The sequence below is a fragment of the Triturus cristatus genome, chromosome 2_1 (genome assembly GCF_964204655.1).
Source record: "Triturus cristatus chromosome 2_1, aTriCri1.1, whole genome shotgun sequence".
NCBI classification, from domain to species: domain Eukaryota; kingdom Metazoa; phylum Chordata; class Amphibia; order Caudata; family Salamandridae; genus Triturus; species Triturus cristatus.
The window spans coordinates 880,240,763-880,261,974 of NC_140581.1; the positions used below are offsets into that span (position 1 = coordinate 880,240,763).

The following is a 21,212-nucleotide window of genomic DNA, read 5'->3' on the forward strand; positions in this document are numbered from 1 at the left end:
TGTAATAGACCCTGCTGCTAAATGAATGCATCTATGCATACATTTTATAAAATAATTTACTGTGGGGTATTGTGTTGCTTCGGGTCATATTTTTTACAGTGAGAAGTAGAAGACCGATTTAAAAAAAAAAAAAATGTTTGCCATACATGCACCAATGCTTTTATTGTACTGCACCTTTTGTTTTTCAGTACAATTGAAGACACCGTTTTAAATGGATATTTTATCCCAAGGAGAACAACCGTCTTTTTGAACTTTTATCAAATAAATCATGATGAGTAAGTATCAAATCATTTATTGGGTTCTTTTTTTCATTTCTTTATGTGACTAACATCACAAAGGCTGCATATACGTTTAAACATTTGAGAATTTAATATATTGTTTAATGAATGTTGTATTCAGTATTCTAAACTTTAGAAATAAGGAACACGCAATTTTCTTGACAGCATCATGTTCTGTATTTCTCTCCAACATTTATAATGGTTTCCTCAAAACACTATACAAACTGCACAATCAAAAGTGAGACACATTGCTAATAGCAAGTGGTGTCACTATTTGACAGAAAATGATACGATTCTGATCAAACCATTTTTTTCCTGTGCCTCAAGTTGTGAATTAATAAAACAAAAATAACTGTAGTGTGGTGTCTACTACTGTCCCAGTTACATATTTCTATCCATCAAATCCTGAATACTGTAATCTGGTCTCACCAGACAACACTCTCACTGATGCCTGAACAGCATTTATTTGTGCATGTCAGGTTAAAAAAGATATCCTGTTCAAGACGATTGCACAGAACTCAAAGGCTTTACTGCTGTTTCCTAGAGCCAAGGCCTTAAACTATTTCAATAGTTATATTCTGAAAATTAATAAATCTGCAATAGAAAACAGTGGGCACTTCTTACATTGCATTACCACTATTGCGTAGAAACTTAGGCTCAGATTTTCCAAGATTTTGTCTAAGGCTTGTGTGACTTTTTTTTAACACAAACCCAACTCAAAGTCTACTTATGGGGTTTACAAATTTAAGGCCTGATTAGGATGGCAGTGAGACCACCATTGACAGCCCATCGGTGGCGGTCTCACCGCCATCCTAAGCAAGTTTCCCGGCCACCACATTAGGATGACGGGCAGTTTGTTGGCAGTCGGGAAGATCGACCGCCATGCATCCGACTGGTTCCTTGAGCCTGCCGGTGCAGTGAAAGGCCTCCAATCCCCTGCAATGGTGGCAGTGCCTACCAGCCACCACCGTAGGGATTACGATGTCCCTTTCTGCCCGCCTGCTCATGACGGTTAACCCGCCATGAACAGGCAGGCAGAAAAGGACTTTGGAGGTCAGTAGCAGGCCCCCTTTTTTCCTTGCCCTAAGCTGAGTGCACTGGGAGGCACCCATGGTGACTCCTACATATCTCTGCACCATGTGGCAGGCGCCAGATGGTGCCTGCCGCATAGTGCAGGGATATGTTCAGTGTCCCTTTTTTACATTGCAGCAGGTGCTGCCGCCAGCAGCACCTGCCGCAATGCAAAAGATAGGCATGCCTACGATGCGACCGCCAAAAGCCTGTTGGGCGGTCCCATCTATGATCAGGTGGCGGGCGGACTTTCGTCCACCCACCATCCTAATCAGACCATACATTCCAACGCAAATCGAGTTTTGCATTGAATTATTAAGCAGGCGTTCCATGGATGGTGAATGGTCATTCCCATGCAACCACCCATAGTTTTGATGTAAATCTCAATCTATTGCCAATAGGGATTTTGTGCCAAAATCATGCACCTTCCTGAGACAGTTGTACTAAGGCGAACTGTTGTCATGTATTTTCCTTATCCCCCTCTTTCTACAGAGCACATACAAAGAGGGAATTGCCTCAAAGTATGGTTTTGTACAGGAAGGGACCCTTTTCTGTACAAAACTATACTTACCATAAGGCAGACACCCTTGCAGTGTAGGGAAACAGTGTCTGCATTATCATCTCCACTGAATGTAAAGTGCCTCCATTAGTGAGCATAATCCTATTCAGATTGATAGTAAGCCTTCTTCTTCTATTGGTAAATCAACATCTGCAAATGCCAGCATGAACTGCTGTATTGTGTTCACAGGAAGAGTTGGTGTCAAAAATAAGACCGACAGTAGAGGCTTCTCGTTAAGATTTCTTTTTAAAGAGCCAGTGTGTAGTAGTTGTAACCATCACAGTGAATTGGTCATATCGACTCCTATATATTCTAGCATCCAGAAGAAAAAGTTGTCTGAAACTACAAAAGATGAGCTCAGTGTCGAGAGAAATTCCCAGTTGTACTTTGGAACCACCCAGTAAGGTCATTTTAGCCACAACAAAGATCGGAAAGGAGTAGGAAAGTTTGACGAAGCAATATATGGGTTCCAGGAAAATGCTGCTATCTCTACGGATGCGGACACAGGAATAGCTCAAACTAGTAGATGCTGTGGGTCTTCTTCCCACATTAACAGCTCTCCCTCTCACCCGTAGTTAACCATCATAAGGGGCCCCTTCCAGACATCTACTCAGCCTCTGCACTCAATCCCCACTAACTCTGGAGAAGTTGGGGATGAACCGGGAGCAAGGAGGGAAGCCATTTCAGGAGGATTGAATCCCCATGCAGCTCTGTTTAACCCTCAAATATTAAAGTTTGTATCCAGTTCAGAAAAAATTCTTAATTTGAAAACAAGCCCTCCAAATACTGTCTCCAAAAAGTGTAATGGCTCCTTGATGAATACCTTCTCTACTTTAGATTTTATGCCATTGTTTTATGAGAGTGTGTGGGCAGTGAATAGATCTTTCTTGTTAAATTTGTTTATGGCGATCAACCTGATGGCATCAGTAAAATATAGTGACGTCCTGGCAGTTTATATTTTCCAGTCCCATATGGGATTGCATAGAAGGGTAAAATTTCTATTAGAGGTTATAGCTAGCCCTGTTATGGTAAATTGTGATTACTTTTTGAGTATAGGCATTGGTGTGTTAACACATCTTTCGTATAAGAACTACATTGTGCATAAGAAATCGGATACTAATCAGGGGGAGGACATAAGAAGCGCCTTAACTTCAGCATTAATGGAAGATGTTTCCTTCTCAAAGGTACAGAATGCCCTAATGATTGTATCCACCGCTGGGAGATCTGTATTTGTTTCTCCTTCAGAGGATTTCTCTGTGGCAACAACAGCAGAGGAACCTTCAGAACTGGAAATGGCTGTCTAAATCATAAATCATAGCCAACCACTCTCCCGCAGATTCGGTTTCTAACTCCATTATAGGCCTTTGCGGAATTTATTGGAACATGGCTGGCATGACGGAACAAAATTTGCTTTGCTTGCTAGCCTTAAAGCTGCTATAATTTGCATTCAGGAAACCTGGAATTCATCTAACATTATTCTTAACGATTATCTCACTATTAACTTGCTTGCCACCTCTCCAGATACAGGCCATGGAATTGGGTGCATTTCAATTCTTCTGAATACTAACATATATGGCACTACTCTAGGTTTCAATTTAGGAAAAAGAGGCCCCATGCATTCAAATAACTTGCCAAGAGCAGGGAAAAACAACTAACAATTTGAAAATATTCTTGAACATGACATTTTTCACATACGTCTACGTGCATATAGACATGGAATAGACATATAGCAATGTTATGCTAATTAAAGATGAACGTAGAAACACTTGTGTTTGTATTAAAAAAAAATCAATAATTTTTTTATTATGTATTTATACAATATTAGGAAAAGCACTAAAATAAATGAGAGAATTAATTAACAACAGTTTAAAAAGTTGTCTTTAACAATAAATTGATACTTCAAAATGGTAAATGATAACACTATTTTAGTCAAATTGCAGCAAAAGGGACAATAACTCCATTTCACAATGATTTTTCTTATATACAGTCAAATACAAGAAATCATATTAACTATTTCCATATTGACACAAAAACATGGATCATATTGTGGAGGGCTTGAAGATTCACTACGCACATTTCGACATTGCTGCCTTCATCAGGAAGCCATCACACCAATATCTTAAAAAGGACACAAAATCAGTTGAAATACATATATGACATGCCCGCAACACAATTGCTTCTTCCATTTACAAACCATTGTGAGTGGCCAGTAAAACCAGTGGGTGTGTAGTTTTGGAGAAAGATGGCCCCATCATCGTGCTCTTTTTCTTGAATGGAGATAGTGGGGAATTCATAACTATAAAAAAAAAATGATCAAAGTTTCTGCATCCCGAAAAAGTGTGAATCAAACCCTCTAATCTAAAAGTATCTCAAAGTGGCCTCTCGAGTGTATGCCCAGAATATCATTAGGCATGCAATTGCTGTACAAAGGACACAAAACTAACCAAAAGTAAGGAGGACTAATACTTCTGAATGACCAACTACGGGAACCTAGCATTGAACCGTTAGCTGGTATAACAAGCAGGAATCCACAAATCGAATGATGTCTTGAAAATGATGAACAAATGAAGTAGGAAATATGTTTAAAAATCCAAGATAATGCATAGGGTGACAACGCATCAATTATTTCTGGGGTTTCTTTATACTATCAATACCAAAAGGAACTGCATGTCTTACCTGGATATAAAAGAGTCAAATCTATAAGTGATACAGAGCGCTGATGAAATAGCTAGGGGAACGCAGTCATCACCACGGTGCAGGATCAAACAACTAAGATGGATGGCAAATTCCTATAACAAAGTGATAGTGACTTAGACTTTGGGCCCATACAGATGAAATTGACTACAAGGCACCACCAATTGCCAAATATAGAATCCATTACATAAAAGGCTGTTTAATGCAGTCAATATTTATGGGGTAACGATTCAGATGACAACCAAGACTGTAATACATGTCAAAGGGACTGCTTAGTGCGATTACTACATAGAAAGCGATGACTCAAATCAGGCACAAATTTAAAGCGCAGAGTGGGAAGCATACTTAGTAAAAGAATAATACCTAACCACTTACTAATTATCATTTAATTAACAGTTAATAGTCCGAAGGGACTAAAATCTCTCAGATTAAACCGGACCGAAAAAGATGAGGACTGACGGAAACTGTAAAATAAATATAAAGAAAAGTATTGGTATTTACTAAGTATATACAGCCCATAAGCTTTACATCAAAGGCGCGCAGGTTGCTAGAAAGTGGCTTACCCGGTGCTCCCGAAACAGATTGTCTGTGGGCCAAGATGTGGCCGTGCTAAAGGAGGTCATGGCCTAACTTCGCATCCGAAATGCCTACATAGGGGTCATAACCTGGAAATGAAAACATGACTTCTATAATCTAGCTACAGTAGCGCCATCTTGAAACGGACGCTAAAGGTCTGAAAGGGAAGTGCTGGGACTTCAAAAGATAATTGCTATTATGAGCCTATCTCGAACACTCCAACCGTGGTGATGCAACATATTGAATGAATAAGAAATATACTTAGGAGGACAAAAATATAATGTGCATCTGGTGAGATAACCCGAATAGAAAAACCTAAACTTTATTTAAACAGTGAAAATTAACAAAACAGCACTGATGTCATCTATGAAAATAAGGGATATATATGAGGTTGTAGACTATGAATATGTAATTCAATACAATAATGTAATTAAAACAGCCAGCCTGGGGGTAGCCATGGCTTGCAAAAGATACAAAGCTGCACTAACCAAAGCTAAGTGTGACTTTGTAGACAAAAACTGGCAAGACTTTGTATTAGCTGCAAAATGTAATGATATTTGCTTGTTTTAAAATATTAGCGCAAAGGGAAGTCTGGAAAATGCAACCACTCCCAGTTGTCATATCCAGCCGGAGGTTTGGGTGGAATATTTTTCCAAACTATACACCAGGGTTGAGGATTCTGGCAGCCTAACCAGCCCTAGAGCTGATCAGAACATTGTTAATACTCTTCCTGCTATGATTACGATTTGCACTGCACTGGTTTTCAGCCTAGATGACACGTTGTCGGCAATTAATAGATTAATCGTAGGTAAAGCACTCGACCCCAACCAGATATATGGCGATTAGTATAAATCAGAACCCACTATATGGGCCATATATAAATCTTTTGTCTAATTGTTTATCGGCTGGTGGGGATATCCTGGCAACTTGGAGGGGAGCCGAGATAATTACTATATATAAAAAGGGAGATGCCTCCATCCCCTCCATTTATGGACCCATCAGCCTGATTGATAAATTGCAAAAGATTTTTGCCAGACAAGTTCTGGACAAACTCCAGGACTGGATGGATGATAATGCGATACTGTCCTCATAGCAAGCAGGTTTTCTATCTAAAATAAGCACATGTGACTAGGCTTTCAGATTTACCCTACTAATATGGAAATATGTGCCACTAAAACAACAGAAACTCTATGTAGCATTTGTCAAACTGGGAGCAGCTTTTGATTTACTACTGCGTGATCTACTATCGGAAACAATTCTTGATTTAGGTGTTCCAGTAGATCTGGTAACCTTAGTAAGTAGATTACACAAGGACAACTATGCCCAGGTCAGGTGGGGGAAAAGCGGTGAATTGACAGAGAGGATACCAATACAGCGTGGGGTGCGCCAGGGGTGTGTCCTTGCCCCCACACTATTTACTCTGTTTATTAATGGTGTGGAGAACAGATTGCTGGATTGTAGGAATGATTCTCCCACCATGAATTGCGCAAAAGTCCCAATCTTGCTCTTTGCAGATGATTCTTTACTTATATCCACAGCTCCCATGGGTTTACAAATTTTAGTGGATATATTTTTAGACAGCAGGGACAGGATTTTGGAACTTAACGTTGCTAAAACAAACATATATGGTGCTTGGAAAAGTGCGGGGGGACTACGTGAAATTAGGATTGCACATGAAGCTCTCGAACAGGTAAAAAAATTTGATTACCTTGGGATTAGACTGATTGACTCACTTAGCTGGGAACAACAGGTAGACAAGAGTTACCTTGTCCTATGCCAGAGGTCTAAATCAATATTAAGATTCCACAAACAGTCATATACTCAATCCTTAACTCCAGCACTGGAAGTCTATCGTGCTAAAGCTCAAAGTGGAGCCTTGTACGGAGCAGAGATATGTGGCCACACTAATGTAAACAAATTAAATATTTTTGTCAGATCACTTATTTCGGTACCCATTACCACCCCATTGATTCCTTTGTTTTGTGACTTAGGGATGAAGAGAATAGGTGACATTGCTTCATTGAAACCATTAATTTACTGGCTACGTATGTGGACAACTCCTCAGCATTCTGATTATTGTAACTCTATGAGGGAGGTGTTGATGACCAGCGGTGCCAAAAAACTACTGTGATTCAAACACATCGCAGATTGGTGTAAATCAATGAATATGTTGGATCTATTGGAATGCCCAGAGAAGGCAACTAGAGGTGATCTACAGAGACTAAAAGCCAGGTATTGGGCAGTGGTGCGGGAGCGTTATGCTACTAGATCAGCCAATATCCAATGCAATTCTTAAATGCCAAGCACTGTTTGCAATTTGAGCCCTTTCTGGAACAAGTCTCGCCCCCCCCACCCCCCCACCCCCGTTGCCAAAAGTTTATACGTAAGATTCAGATATGGCAATCTGCTCCTAAAGCTCCCCGGAAATGAGGCTACAGGGTTATCAATAGATCTATGCCCTGCCTGTGCTAGAGCAAAAGAGACCGAAGAACATGTATTTTTATTATTGGGAGGTTGTTATACTGAAGCTCGCCTTTCATGCCTTTTAATCTATGTTTTTATTTTGACCACTTATTACTGCATATTTTAAATGTAGCCTTTTGAAATTTATTCTTTTGGTTTAGACTGTAAATGGATGAATTTTTTATCTCTGTGTACTTTGATGGGTTAAACAGCCAAATAAAGTTATTCGACTTTAGTAAGTAAAACTTTACCAGCCATGAACAATTTTCCAAAATGAGGGAAACAAATAAAACCTAATCTATGTTTACACAATGAAAATAAACAAAAAACCACAGAAAAACGCAATGATGTTTTCTGCAAAAATGGAGGGTGTATATGTAAGGTATTAAATAAAAATATCCAGACCAAGTTGGTTATATCGATTAGAGCAATGGCGCCCATAAACTAATGTAATTATAAAGAACAAAATGAATACATCACAATATTATAATGAGGAGCATCTAGCGAACCTGCAGGGGATAAAAAAACCATAGCGTAAACAGTGGGTATTGTCTAAAACGATCTGGCAGAACCTTGGGTTAATGACATGGCATCACTTAGAACCCGCATGCAATGTGCCATGCAGCAGATGAAACAGGCACGGAAAACTTGCAGAATTCTTACTGTGTGGAAGAATTTAGGAATTGAACCTAATTACTTGGTCCCAAGGAATTTCAAGGTTTAGGTCCCATATGTGGGTGTTTAAATCAAATATCCACACTTCCCAAGGAGAGAGCAGACCTGTCTGGAAATGTATGTGTACTGTAAGAAATGTGTAGTGGAAGTACCTATTATTCTAGTACAAATGTCAATACTTATTAATACTTAGGGGCCAATTCTGATGTCAGTTGGAAAGGCTCCGAAAAGGATGTGGATTCTCCGAATCCAATTCGGAACCAATGTTTCCAACCAAATCGGATACATTCCTGACCAACCAATTACGATGCAGGGAAACTGAATTACTCGGGCTGTCCGAATGCCGATCGGAACTGAATCCATGTGTGGCAGGCACCATTAGGTGCCCGCCACAGGGTGAAAGGTTTTACTCAACCATCCCTTTTTTCAATAGGAGACTGTGTTTTAGTTCAAAACACAGGCTCCCATTGAAGTCAATGCGAGTCCGTTTGAACAATATTGGAAAGCATCGTAATCGGTCGACCAGACTCGCAGAACCCAATTCGGTCGGAAACCATTCCAAAACCAATTCAGTCGGAAGAGTTTCCAACCGACATCGTAATCGGCCCCATAGTGTGTTCAATAGACAGAACAACTGTACTTTCCTGATAACTTGCATTGGTGTAAAAGCATTTGGAAAAAAACAAAACTATTAACAAGTCTAACAAAATAAATCAGGCATCCTCAGCTTAATTTGGGAGTGTTGGAATGTTGGGATCCAGTAAAATATGGAGGTCATCTCCACCGACCAGCCATCAATTAAGCACTATGTTTACAGCTTTAGGCATGTCACTTACCAATCATCAACATCATGCGTTTAAGTCAAATTAGTTTACCTGAAGCCAACAGACCGTTAAACATTAAGTGCATTAAAGTGCTTGGTGAGCGGCTCCACTGGCTAGGTTTGACGGCTCTCCCGGGAGCCATGGCGCACAGTTTGGGAACCACTGCCTTATATATACTCCCTCCATTTTTGCTGAAAACATCATTGCTTTTTTCAGTGTTTTTTTTGTTAATTTTCATTGTGTAAACATAATTCAATTAATAATTCATAATGTTAATTGTGTTAATCATTTTTGTTTTATTTTAGGTGCGGATTGTGCGGTTTATAGGGGTACAGGGTGGGAAGTAAATTAATTTTAAATAATTATTAACTAGTTCTTAACTAATATTATTTTATTTAATTCATAATGAATTATGTTAATTGTGTAATTATTTTTTTAATTTACATTTTAGGTGCGGGTTGTGGGGTTTATGGGGTACAGGTTGGAAAGTAAATTATTTATAAGTAATGAATATATAGTTTTAAATTAATAATTCTTTCATTGATAATTAATGATGTTAATTGACGTATTCATTTTTTGATCTTACATTTTAGGTGTGGGTTGTGGGCTTTGTAGGGGTATAGGGTGAGAAGTAAATAATTAATGTTTTAATTGATATTAATTATTAAATTAATAATTAATCATGTTAATTTTGTAATACATTTTTCGTTAAGTTAAATTTCAGAGTATATTGTGAGAAGTAAATCCATTAATTTTAGTAAATTAATTAATATTAAGTCGATAATCATTTTTAATTAATGCTAATTAGTTTATTGATCAATATTTATGTAAATAGTATAAATAATTAGCTTTTTAAAGTTAAGTTTTAGGTGCAGGTTGTGAGTTTTTTAGGGGTTTATAGTGGGAAGTAACCAGGTTAAGTTTTCTTGTTTGAGGAAAGTCTCACTTACTATTACCCCTCAAAGATTCACCACATTGGGAAACAATGGATTTTGGGGAGGGTCAAGTTTACTACCCTAAGTCCAAATGTTATCACACTGGAGAAAGTGTTGGGCGTTGGGAAATGGGGGGTCAGATTTACTATTTCAACCCTAAACTTAACTACATTGGGGAAGATGTTGGACTTTGAGGGTTCAGCATTACTATTGAGACACCAAACTTAAGCACATAGGGAAATGTTAGACTTAGATTTAATATTGCCACTCCAAACTTAACCACACTGGGGAGAGTGTTGGACTTTGGCAAGGGAAGATTTACTGTTCCAACTCCAAACTTAACCACAAAGCACAATGGGATTTTTGAAGTTTTAGATTTATTATTCCCAGTCCAAACGTAACCACACTGGGGAAACAGTTGCTTCTTTGCGGAGGGGGGGTTGTTCCAATTCCAAATGTAGCCCCATTGGGGAAAGTGAGTGAATTTGGGGCACCTATCCAAACTTTACTACAATGGGACTTTTATGTGTGGGAGGATCAAGTTTACTATTCTAACTCCAAATTTAATCACATTGGAAAACTGATGGACTTTGAGAGAGTCAGATTCACTATTCCCACTCCAAACATAACCACAACGGGGAAAGTACTGCACTTTGGGGTGAAGATGGAAGATTTACTATTCCAACCCCAAACTTAACCACATTGTGTAAACTGTTGGATTTTGTAGTGTTTAGATTTACTATTCCTACTCCAAAGTTGACCATAATGGGGAGAGTGTTGGAATTTTGTAAATGTAACTATATTGGGGATGTGGTGGACTTGGGGAGGGTCAGGTTACCTATTCCAATTACAAACTTAGGGCCGCATTACGATGGCGGTGGGACCGCCACCGTCAGCAGCGGTCCCACCACCATCGGACCCTGCCTCACCGCCGCTGCATTTTGATGGTAGGCGGATGGTTGGCGGTCGGAGAGACAGACTGCCATGGTTCTGACGGGCTCAAGGAGCCCATCGGACTGTCTGAGGGAACCGCAATCCCTACAATGTTGGCGTTGCCTGCCATGAACCACCGTAGGGATTACGTTGTCCCTTCCCACTGGCCCTTTCATGGCAGTTTACCTGGCATGAAACAGCAGGCTGAAATGGACATAGGGGGCCTGTAGTGGGTCCCCCTTCCCTCTTGGCCCTCATACATGGGACCCGGGGGTGGGGGGGCAATTCAGCGCCTGCCACATAGTGCAGGGATATGCAAAATGTGTATTTTTTGTACAGCGGCGTGTCTTGTGACCCGCAGCACGTGCCGCAATACAAAAAATACATTTTGTGACCGCCTTGAAGGTGGTGGCATTGCAATTCTCATGGCGGGACCACCGACAGCAAGTCGGGCGGTCCCTTTCACGATATGATGGTGGTTGGACAAAGGTCCGACCGCCATCATAATGAGGCCCTAAATCACATTGGGGAAAGTGCTGGATTTTGGGGGAGAGGCAGATTTACTATTCCCACTCCAAACATAACCACATTGGGAGAGGTGATGTACTTTTAGGTTACAAAATGAACTACTTCCACGAAAGTTTAGTCAACATTATGTTAAAAATAATACATTACAGAAAACCATTTAAAATGTTCCCCAAAAATAAACCACATGACATAAATAAGGTAAATTGGGATTGCTGCCAAAAATGTTGAAAACAAGTATTTACTATAACTTTAAACTGGATAACTAAATATACTACTACTACTACTAATAATAATAATAATAATAATAATAGGAAGAAGAAGGATTGATTCAATATAAAAAATGATATTTTACATTTTAAAATTAGATTACATAGATTTTAAATTCCACTGAGTAGAAATAAACACATTAGAAAAGCATTATTATTTAAAACAAAATAATATATTAATAATATATATATGTGGATATATATAATATATTAACATATTTGAAATTATTTTAATTTTAATTTAAAAATAATAAAAACAATTTTAAATTTAAAATGTTTAGAAAATAAAAAACATACATAGTTACACATTTTCAAAAAGATAATGGGGCTGATTACAATGTTGGGCATCAAGCCTCCTCCTGACAGTCGGATTCTCCTCGGCTGTCGGTTTACAATCTCTCCGACCGATTATGATGTTCTCGGATGGAAGGTAAACCGCGTGGTCATTCCGAATCAGTTCCGACTGACTCGTGGAGTATTCGTGTCGGTCAGAACCGCATCGTACACCCCTATAGACAGCGTTTTCGACCTCGGGATTACAATGTCGATTTCCAACAGCCTTTTCGTGTTGGCCTGTCCGACATGAAAAGGCTGTCAGAAAGTGAATTTGGGGCCCCTGGCAGGCCCCCCTTCATCCTGCGGCCTCCGGTTGGGGGGCCGAGGGGGTACTTAAGGTACCCCCCCGTTAAACCCTGTATTGTGTTGCAGGCACAAACACCTCCATTACCCCATAGGAGCCTGTGTCATGGCCGGTTGTCAGGCGGAACACAAGCACCCATAGGGAACAATAGGAATCTGACTGAATAGTGTTCGGTCGCATCGTAATTGGGCAGGCGGAACCGCCAACCGCGAGTCAGTTTGTCTCGATTCCGAGTCAGTGTTTTGCGGAAAGTTTCTCCCCAACATTATAATCGCCCCCCAAATTTAAAAGGCAGAGATACAATTTCATTAAAATAATTTGCTATACAACATGCTAAAAAGTTTTTAAAACTTACCCCCAAATTTTTAAACATAACGTATAAAAATGAAACTTTTAAATTGCTCACTTTCCTTTTCCACCATCAACCCAACATCAAACTCCTAAAATTATTATACAAGAAAATACAAACATTATAAAAATACAATATATTAATCTTAAACATACACAAAATACACTTAAAAAAGATCTACATTACAATACAGTGATATTTTAACAACTATATTGAAAAATATTTTAAAAAATCAATAATCTTACTTGTGAAATTCCAGCCCACAATATTATGACATCACACTATTTTAAACATGATATTTGTTTCTTACAAAATTATTTTCCGATATTTTATTGAAAAACCTTTAAAATATTTATATTTTTGGATATCTTGTCAAACAATACCACAGTCTTAGAAGTACGTTTAATGACTGGTGTCATGATTCACAACAGTAAACTTACACTTTTGTGTAAGTTTACTACTTTTAGGCATTTATATTTTAAATACGGAGTTTTACAATTCTGCCCTCCCTACACTTATGTGTCTTTCTCCGTCCCAACTGCAGAGCTTCCAGGTGCGGAGAGCTTTGCAACACATATTAAAGGGTGTCTGGAGTTGTAAAACTCCGCACGAACTTTGTGAATTATTAATGTAGTAATTTAAACAAAAGTGTAAGTCTACCTTTGTGAAGTGGCCCTACATGTGTGAGTGTCAAAAATGCTCATAATGCCCAATGCTGTTCTATAGACATGTTAAAATTCACAAATCTCTTTTGATTAAGAAGATATATAAACTTTGAGAGGACAACATTTTCAAAATGAGTGATCTCTTTGCTTATCCTATTTTTCAGTGTATAATATGTAGAGGGGCAATAAGGACCTGTAGTTTCAAAAGTATACAGAGTATCGTGTGTACTAAAGCAATATAGTAATAATTTGGTGAAGAATTGATCATTCCTATGTATGTGTCGGTACAAATTAAAGTTCTTCATTGATCATGGCAATGTCCTAATAAATTAAAAAGGGACAGGGTTTCATTTAGAGTGTCTAGCATTTGTAATATTGGTTCTACGTTTGTCATTGTCCCAGCCTATATTTACTTCAATTCCATTGTCTTTGGCCACCCCTTCTCCATGGTCCTTGAGGCCCAGCCCTCTGATTTCTGTGTTAAAAAGACTGATGCAATGAAGATGGTTGATCACTGTAACCCAATGCAACTGGCACGTTTGGGCTGAAATCACTAAGGGCCTCATGTAGGTAGCCAAATACCGGTCGGTAACAGCCGATTTTCGGTAATTATACCGTTACCGACCTGTATTTTGGCATTTGGTTTGTAGGGGGAGAATTTCTGTATTCGGAATTTACCGAATCGGTAAAATTACCGAATCGGTAAAATTACCGATTCGGTAATTTTACCGCTTCGGTAAATTCCGAATACAGAAATCAGATGTAGGGGGACTGTGTGGTGTGTGTGGGGATTCGTTATTTACCACCAACTAATAGTTGGTGGTAAATGACGAATATGTGTGTAAATGCATTATTTTGCCCGTAGATGTGTGCAATGTGGCAGACACACATGCCCTCAGGCCATGTATGTGTGCCACATGTGCACACATGGCCGAATCAGGGGTGCAACAGGGTGTCAATGTGACACCCTGCCACCCTTGCATGTGCTCCCCCATTACCGAATCGGTATTTACCGATTCGGTAATGAGGCATACCTTCCCATTGGGTATGCCTCATTACCGATTCGGTAAATACCGATTCGGTAATTACCGAATTATTCCGAATCGGTAATATTTACCGACCAATTACCTACATTGCATTTACCACTTCATAAATACCGAATCGGTATGATTCGGTATTTATGAAGTGGTAAATGCAAGCCCACCTACATAAGGCCCTATATGAGTCAGAACCTGTAAGAAAATGACACCACATGGGGGGTCTGGAAAATCACCTCTCTTAAAATAACCGGTGTATTGATCAAACCCTGTACATAATTAAAGATATGTCCTCGCTTTGGTGTAACTTTAATATCTTTTTGCACCTTTTTCAAAATATATATTTTTTCAAATTCTCTGATAGTTGCTTCCAATCTCTCTAGAGCTGCTTCATCTTTTGCTATGCTTTGGTTATCAAGGATATTTTTTTCTAGATCTTTGATTTAATTGTATAGTTCATAAATATGTTTTAAAGCCCTCAGCAAGAATTACTTAATCTTCAATGGTCTTTGTTACGAATGAAAGCGTTGCTGTGAGAGTGTTTTTTCCCTCAACATAGCAAATTTATACATAGCAGAAGTTATACATGGACAACATGTTTTTTTGATTTGGAGAGGGATGGATTCAGATCTCAAGATCTTTCATGACTGGATTATTTCAGTAAACACTATTTTTTTACAACACATCCATCAACTTTCTGGAGTTTATTAATTAAGATGATGGTATACAATACACATCATTTTACACTAAGCAAACATCCTGCAACACACTAGAATACAACAGTCATCACCCCCAGAATTTGAAGGCTGATCTACTACTTGGTCCGTTCTTGCATTTGAGACGCAACTGTAGCAAAAACTCAAAATATTTAAAGAAGCTAGCACACTAGCTACTAAGCGGTAGGCATGAGGTTACCATTACAATTTGCATCAAGCCAAACTCCATATTAAAAATCACCAAAAAGATTCCAGAGTAATTTGTGTTTTTACCTTTGGGACTGAACCAAACAAAATCAAAAAGGTAATTCTTAGTGGTAGTATCTCTTGAAAAAAGGCAAATTTCATATCGATAAGCCTATGAGTTCTTTAAAAAACAAAGCCAAAACTTGTATGTTAAATCAGTCAGTAGATATATTGAAGCCCATAACCCCAATCTTCTGGAAAGATTTGGTTTAGGTCCTGTAGTTTGCCACTGAATGCAATATCACTGGTAGGGATAAATCTTTTTCTTTGAGTGACCAGACATGCTATCCCAAACGTTTCTCCAATGGCATGACCAAAAATGTTATTTATTGCATCTAATGTCCTTGCAGTCTCTCATTTTCCCTTGGAGCCAAGAATATAACCCAATAGGTATCTCTCACCAGTCAATCCACTCCACTCACCCATATGCACAAGGATGCAATTGTTAAAACAAATACCACCAAGACAGAAATTCCACATAAAGCTTTAATTAAAAATAAGACATCTCATCATATTTTCCTAATGCATAAAAAGATAAATATATTTGTGACAATTTATATTGAAAAAAACAATCCTAGTTTCAGTCACCCCAAATAAACAATACAGCACACAAAAAATAGTTCAAGTGGAAACACAATAGGTACAAAGTGGACCACTAATATAAAATGGGAGCACCCTAATGGACAGTATGTACAATTCTGTTACATATGTTGATCCTAAGAAAAACATCAAGCCTGAGTCCTGGTGAAATTGATATTATTCATCGCAGTATCTCCTCGTAATTGGATTCAGTTAACTCAAGTGTCGACGCCTTTTGGTGGACTCTAATCAATCTGTCCCACCTTCTTCAGGACAGTACTAATTGGGTACAAATCTTCAGAATCAATTATTTTTTGATAAATTCATGGAATATCGCACTATGGCGGTGCAGAAATATTGTTAAGCACCTCGCACTTCCTTTAGTTTCTGGAGGTTGCTCTACCCTCTGGGTTGATATTTGTCTTCAATGCAAATTAGGGGTTTAGCCTTCTGAAAACCCTCATAAATAATCAAGGAAACACCGGACACTGACCCATATGATTCTGCATCAGATATACTTTTTTGTAGGATAATTTCTTCTACTACTTTCTCCACTTTCCACCTCAAAATGTTCTGTATAATGTCTCCAAATTGTAGAGTATCTTGATTTCTATATTTTCTGATGGTTTTCTTAAATTGTGTTCAGAATAACCAGATTCGTTTCAATGGAGCATCTTTATCACCCTCCCCTGTTTTCCGTTCAGGGCTCGAATGTTCCTCGAAAAGGCCTTTTTTTACTCAACAAGAAATGTACTTCAGTGTCAAGACTGGTGGACCAGTACTTTACTTTGCCAATGATTTTCGATTAACTTTTTAGCATTTTTTATTATTTTTTTTTGTCCTATTATTGTGTGAAAACTATATTTTTAAGTTACAGTAATCTAAAGCTGATGCTGCCTTTTCTTTGCACCAAAAACGCATTTTCCTGGGAATTGCAATAAAACTGAAAAGGGGTTCTAATTACACTTACCATCTAGGAAGCTTCCCTACTGTTACATTAAAATTACAAGCAATTGTTAATTCTTTTTTGAGTTGAAAATTATTTTTGCTAGCATTTAGTTGCTATCTTAAGGTGGCGGCATGTTTTTATGTTTTCAAATTTTGTTTTAGTGGTATATGCCTCGGATATATTTGTTTTAAAATGAACCATCACACCAGCCTGCCTATGTGAGAACTATTGGCTTTACCAATGCTTGCTTTTAAAATGTAATTACATTGTATCTGTCTCTTGGACTTGTGATGTTAGAAGCCAAGACTTAGTGATATCAAAAGTCTCCTAATTACTTTTTTATTGATACTGTGAATAATATATTTTTACAAAGGTTGAATATCTATTTTCAAGTCAGTTTTTATGAGCCAACATCTTAATCGCTATTCTTGGCCTTTATGCCAAAGCCAAATTTCAAACCTTGATGATCTTGAACGTAATACATTTTTTTTCAAACTAGCACAAACTTTCAATAAGTAAAGCAGATACTTGCTTATAGGCAACGGCCTAAAAAAAATCTAGATGCTATGAGGTTTTTCCCTAGTTATGATGAGGACCTAAATCCTAATACGTTGTGCAACAGTTCATTTGTTCATTCAAATAACTTTATTCGATTCAATCGAATCATAAAAGTTTGCATACATACATTAAATAGTAAAATAGAATATTCATTTAAAAAAAAAAACTATGTTCAGAAATTAGACATACAGTACACATAGGTGCCGATCACGATCCGGTAAAAACCTGGTACGAACCGTCGGACGGAGCATATTCTCCGTCCGACGCGTACCCGGTCGTCAAAATTTACAAACAAGGAATTACGAATCGCACGGAACACCATTTCCGTCCGATTCGTAAAAAAGCCCGACCGAACAAAATAAACTTACCAATGCGATCCGGGAAAGCGCCGACCTGACGTCGGGACGCTCGCAGCCTACCATTCACGAACCAGGAATCACGATTCGCACCGACGTCATCCCGCACGGTGAATATTTTCCGGCTGCCAAAAACTGCCGGGAAATCAGGACGACGCGAACAAGGACCACCAGTACGCGACGGACAGACAGGACGACGCGAACAAGGAGGACCAGTACGCGACAGGACGACGCGATCAAGGAGTACCAGTACGCGACGGACACACAGGACGACGCGATCAAGGAGGACCAGTACGCGACGGACACACAGGACGACGCAAACAAGGAGGACCCGTACGCGACGGACAGACATGGACCCAAACCTACGTGTCATCCCGGCCCTCATAGCAGTCCACCTCCTCTACAGGTGACGACTTAGACGCCGCAGAAGGTCAGAATAACTAAGGGAGGGGGGAAAGTGGGGTGGGGTGGGGGTGGCAGGACCAGGGCAGGCCACAAAACCCCCACCAAAGTCACACACCACACATGCCCAGGACATACCTGACACCCATGCCCTGGTCACTACGAGGGGGTGGGGGCGTGTCCAGCTAAGCCAGCGACCGCCACAACGGAAGTCCGTCACCACGCGAACCGGCAACACAACCAGACCGGTATGTCCCGTACCCACGCCTGAAGAGCGTGGGTACGAGACGTACCATGCCCACACCCACGTCACCCCAACAATGGCGGGACAGATCGTACCCACGGGGCAAAGGCCTGGGTACGGCCCGCACAAGCATCACATAGCGTGGGGACGCATATGTACGGACCCTACCCCCACCCGCGTACGTATGGAGCGTACACCCACCCCACCAGTGTAAGTACGACTCGTACCCTCACCCGCGGACGTACGGACCGCACCCCCACCCCCACCAGTGTAAGTACGACTCGTACCCCCACCCCCGTATGCATGGAGCCTACCCCCACCCCACCAGTGTAAGTACGACTCGTACCCTCACCCGCGGACGTACGGACCGTACCCCCACCCCCACCAGTGTAAGTACGACTCGTACCCCCACCCCCGTATGCATGGAGCCTACCCCCACCCCACCAGTGTAAGTACGACTCGTACCCTCACCCGTGGACGTACGGACCGTACCCCCACCCCCACCAGTGTAAGTACGACTCGTACCCCCACCCCCGTATGCATGGAGCCTACCCCCACCCCACCAGTGTAAGTACGACTCGTACCCTCACCCGCGGACGTACGGACCGTACCCCCACCACACCAGTGTAAGTACGACTTGTACCCTCACCCCCGTATGCATGGAGCCTACCCCCACCCCACCAGTGTAAGTACGACTCGTACCCTCACCCGCGGACGTACGGACCGTACCCCTACCACACCAGTGTAAGTACGACTCGTACCCTCACCTCGAATGCATGGAGCGTACCCCCACCGTGTATGTTCCAAGCGTACATATCCAGAAATAGGAGGTGTGTGTGCAGAGTCCTCCCAGCAGTGCCCTGAGACAGGAGGGGTGGGTGTGGAGTCCTCACAGCAGTGCCCTGAGACAGGAGGGGTGGGTACAGAGTGCTCCCAGCAGTGCCCTGAGACAGGAGGGGTGTAACATGTGTGTGAGGCTGGAAGTACCCACATGCATACTGCCTACAAGGGAACATGTCCCCATGAACTCATGTCAACAGACTCCACACACAAGTACAGTGATCACCAAGGATGCCACGAATGTTGCAGGTGGAGACATGGCCCTGCATGCATGGCCAAAGTAGAAGGGCTCCGTCACACACACAGCTCATGTAGACACAGCTCTGCGCTAAACATTGGGAACACCCTGCAGGGAAGATATCAGGGTACACAGAGGAAGGAATACACCCTGGGACAATTGGACCATGCAGTAACTGCTTACATGAACAAAGAAAGTTAGCTAACACCTTGTGATGGCACACAGATCCCAGGGTCCCCCCAATGAGCAGCACACTACTACATATCCCACACACCCAACACATAAACACCACCCAAAACCATGTAGCAGCCCCACCAACACCAATACCAGCATAGCAGTAGTGTTATAATGAAAAAAAAATTAAGCTTTATTCAGCATGAGCACAATGTCCGTGGATCGCAGGCAGTTCAATATTCACAAAGCCCATAGGGCAGTCAATGAGTCTCAGCTGGATGGGGGACACAGTGGGATGCGTGTCCCCTACCTTGCCTGCACAGTTACATGCCACCGTCTTCCACAGGGGTGAGGGCATCATGGGGGGGGGAAGCAACAGGCACCGCAGGGACATCAGGGCAAAGGGGAGGCATTGTGGGTGCAGGGATGGAGGACTCCACCACAGGGGGTGGGGCAGGGCCAAAGGCGGAGGCCAGGATGGCACTACACACCTTTGCAAGGTCCTCCAGGGATTCCCCTGCACCCGAAGGATCCACAGGCCCCAAGGAGGGGGGGGGGTCAGAGGGATGGGTCGCAGCGCCACCGGGGGAGGGTGTAGACAGGGGGGAGAATCAACCACCCTGACCGAGGACTTCCTTGACCGCTTGCGTGGTGGTGTCACTGTGGGGCTCAGGGACAGAGCGGCCATGAAGGAGTCCTTGGGGGAGATGTGGCCAGGAGAGCTGAGGGGAGGGGATTTGGAGGGAGTGGACTGGGTGGAATGCGGACTCCCACTATGGCTGCGTGTCACATGTTTGCCCCCCGACCCAGTGGGTGTGCCTACCTCACCCTGTGTGTGCGTGTCAGGAGGAGTGCGGTGGACCTTCCCTGCTGGTGTGGTGCCTGTGTCTGTTGATGTGGGTGCATGCCGACGTCTGGGTGTACGTGGGACAGGCATGGGAGTGGGAAGTGTGGATGGGGCAGGGGTAGGTGGGGGGAGGTCGCGCTGCAGGAGACCCACTGCTGCAGTCAGTGTGGAGTCTATGGACCTCAGCAAGTTGCGTTGGTCAGCCTGCGATGAATGAATGCCCTCCAAGTATGCCTCGATGTTGGTGAGGGTTTGGCCGTGGGCATGGAGGACATTAAGGATCGCAGCCTGACCAACCTGCAGTTGCCGCTGGATGTCCACAGACTCAGCATTGGCGGCAGCAGTGGAGACAGGGGCAGGGGGTGCGGTGCCTGGCATGAAGGAGACATGCGGTGACCGGGCACGCTGGGAAGGGACACGAGCAAGTGGGAGGCGGCTGATGGGAACTGAGGGGGCGGTGCGAGGTGTTGTTCCGCTGTCAGCTGCTGGTGCAGCCACCGCCCACTCAGAGACATCCTCCTCGGACCTGTCAGCTTCGTATTCTGACGTGCCAGTCGACAGGTCCTCGGC

The 21,212-nt window shown here is 41.6% G+C and overlaps 1 protein-coding gene across 3 annotated transcripts in view; it reads left to right on the top strand.

Moving 5' to 3' along the window:
- Positions 1-21,212, top strand: part of LOC146866025 (cytochrome P450 1A4-like) — a 143,001-nt gene that overhangs the window by 95,090 nt on the left and 26,699 nt on the right. For all 3 annotated transcript variants that reach the window (XM_085633040.1, XM_085633041.1, XM_085633038.1), the window contains one exon: positions 189-275. In XM_085633040.1, coding sequence (XP_085489166.1) covers positions 189-275 — 87 coding nt within the window. The remainder of the gene's footprint in view (positions 1-188; positions 276-21,212) is intronic.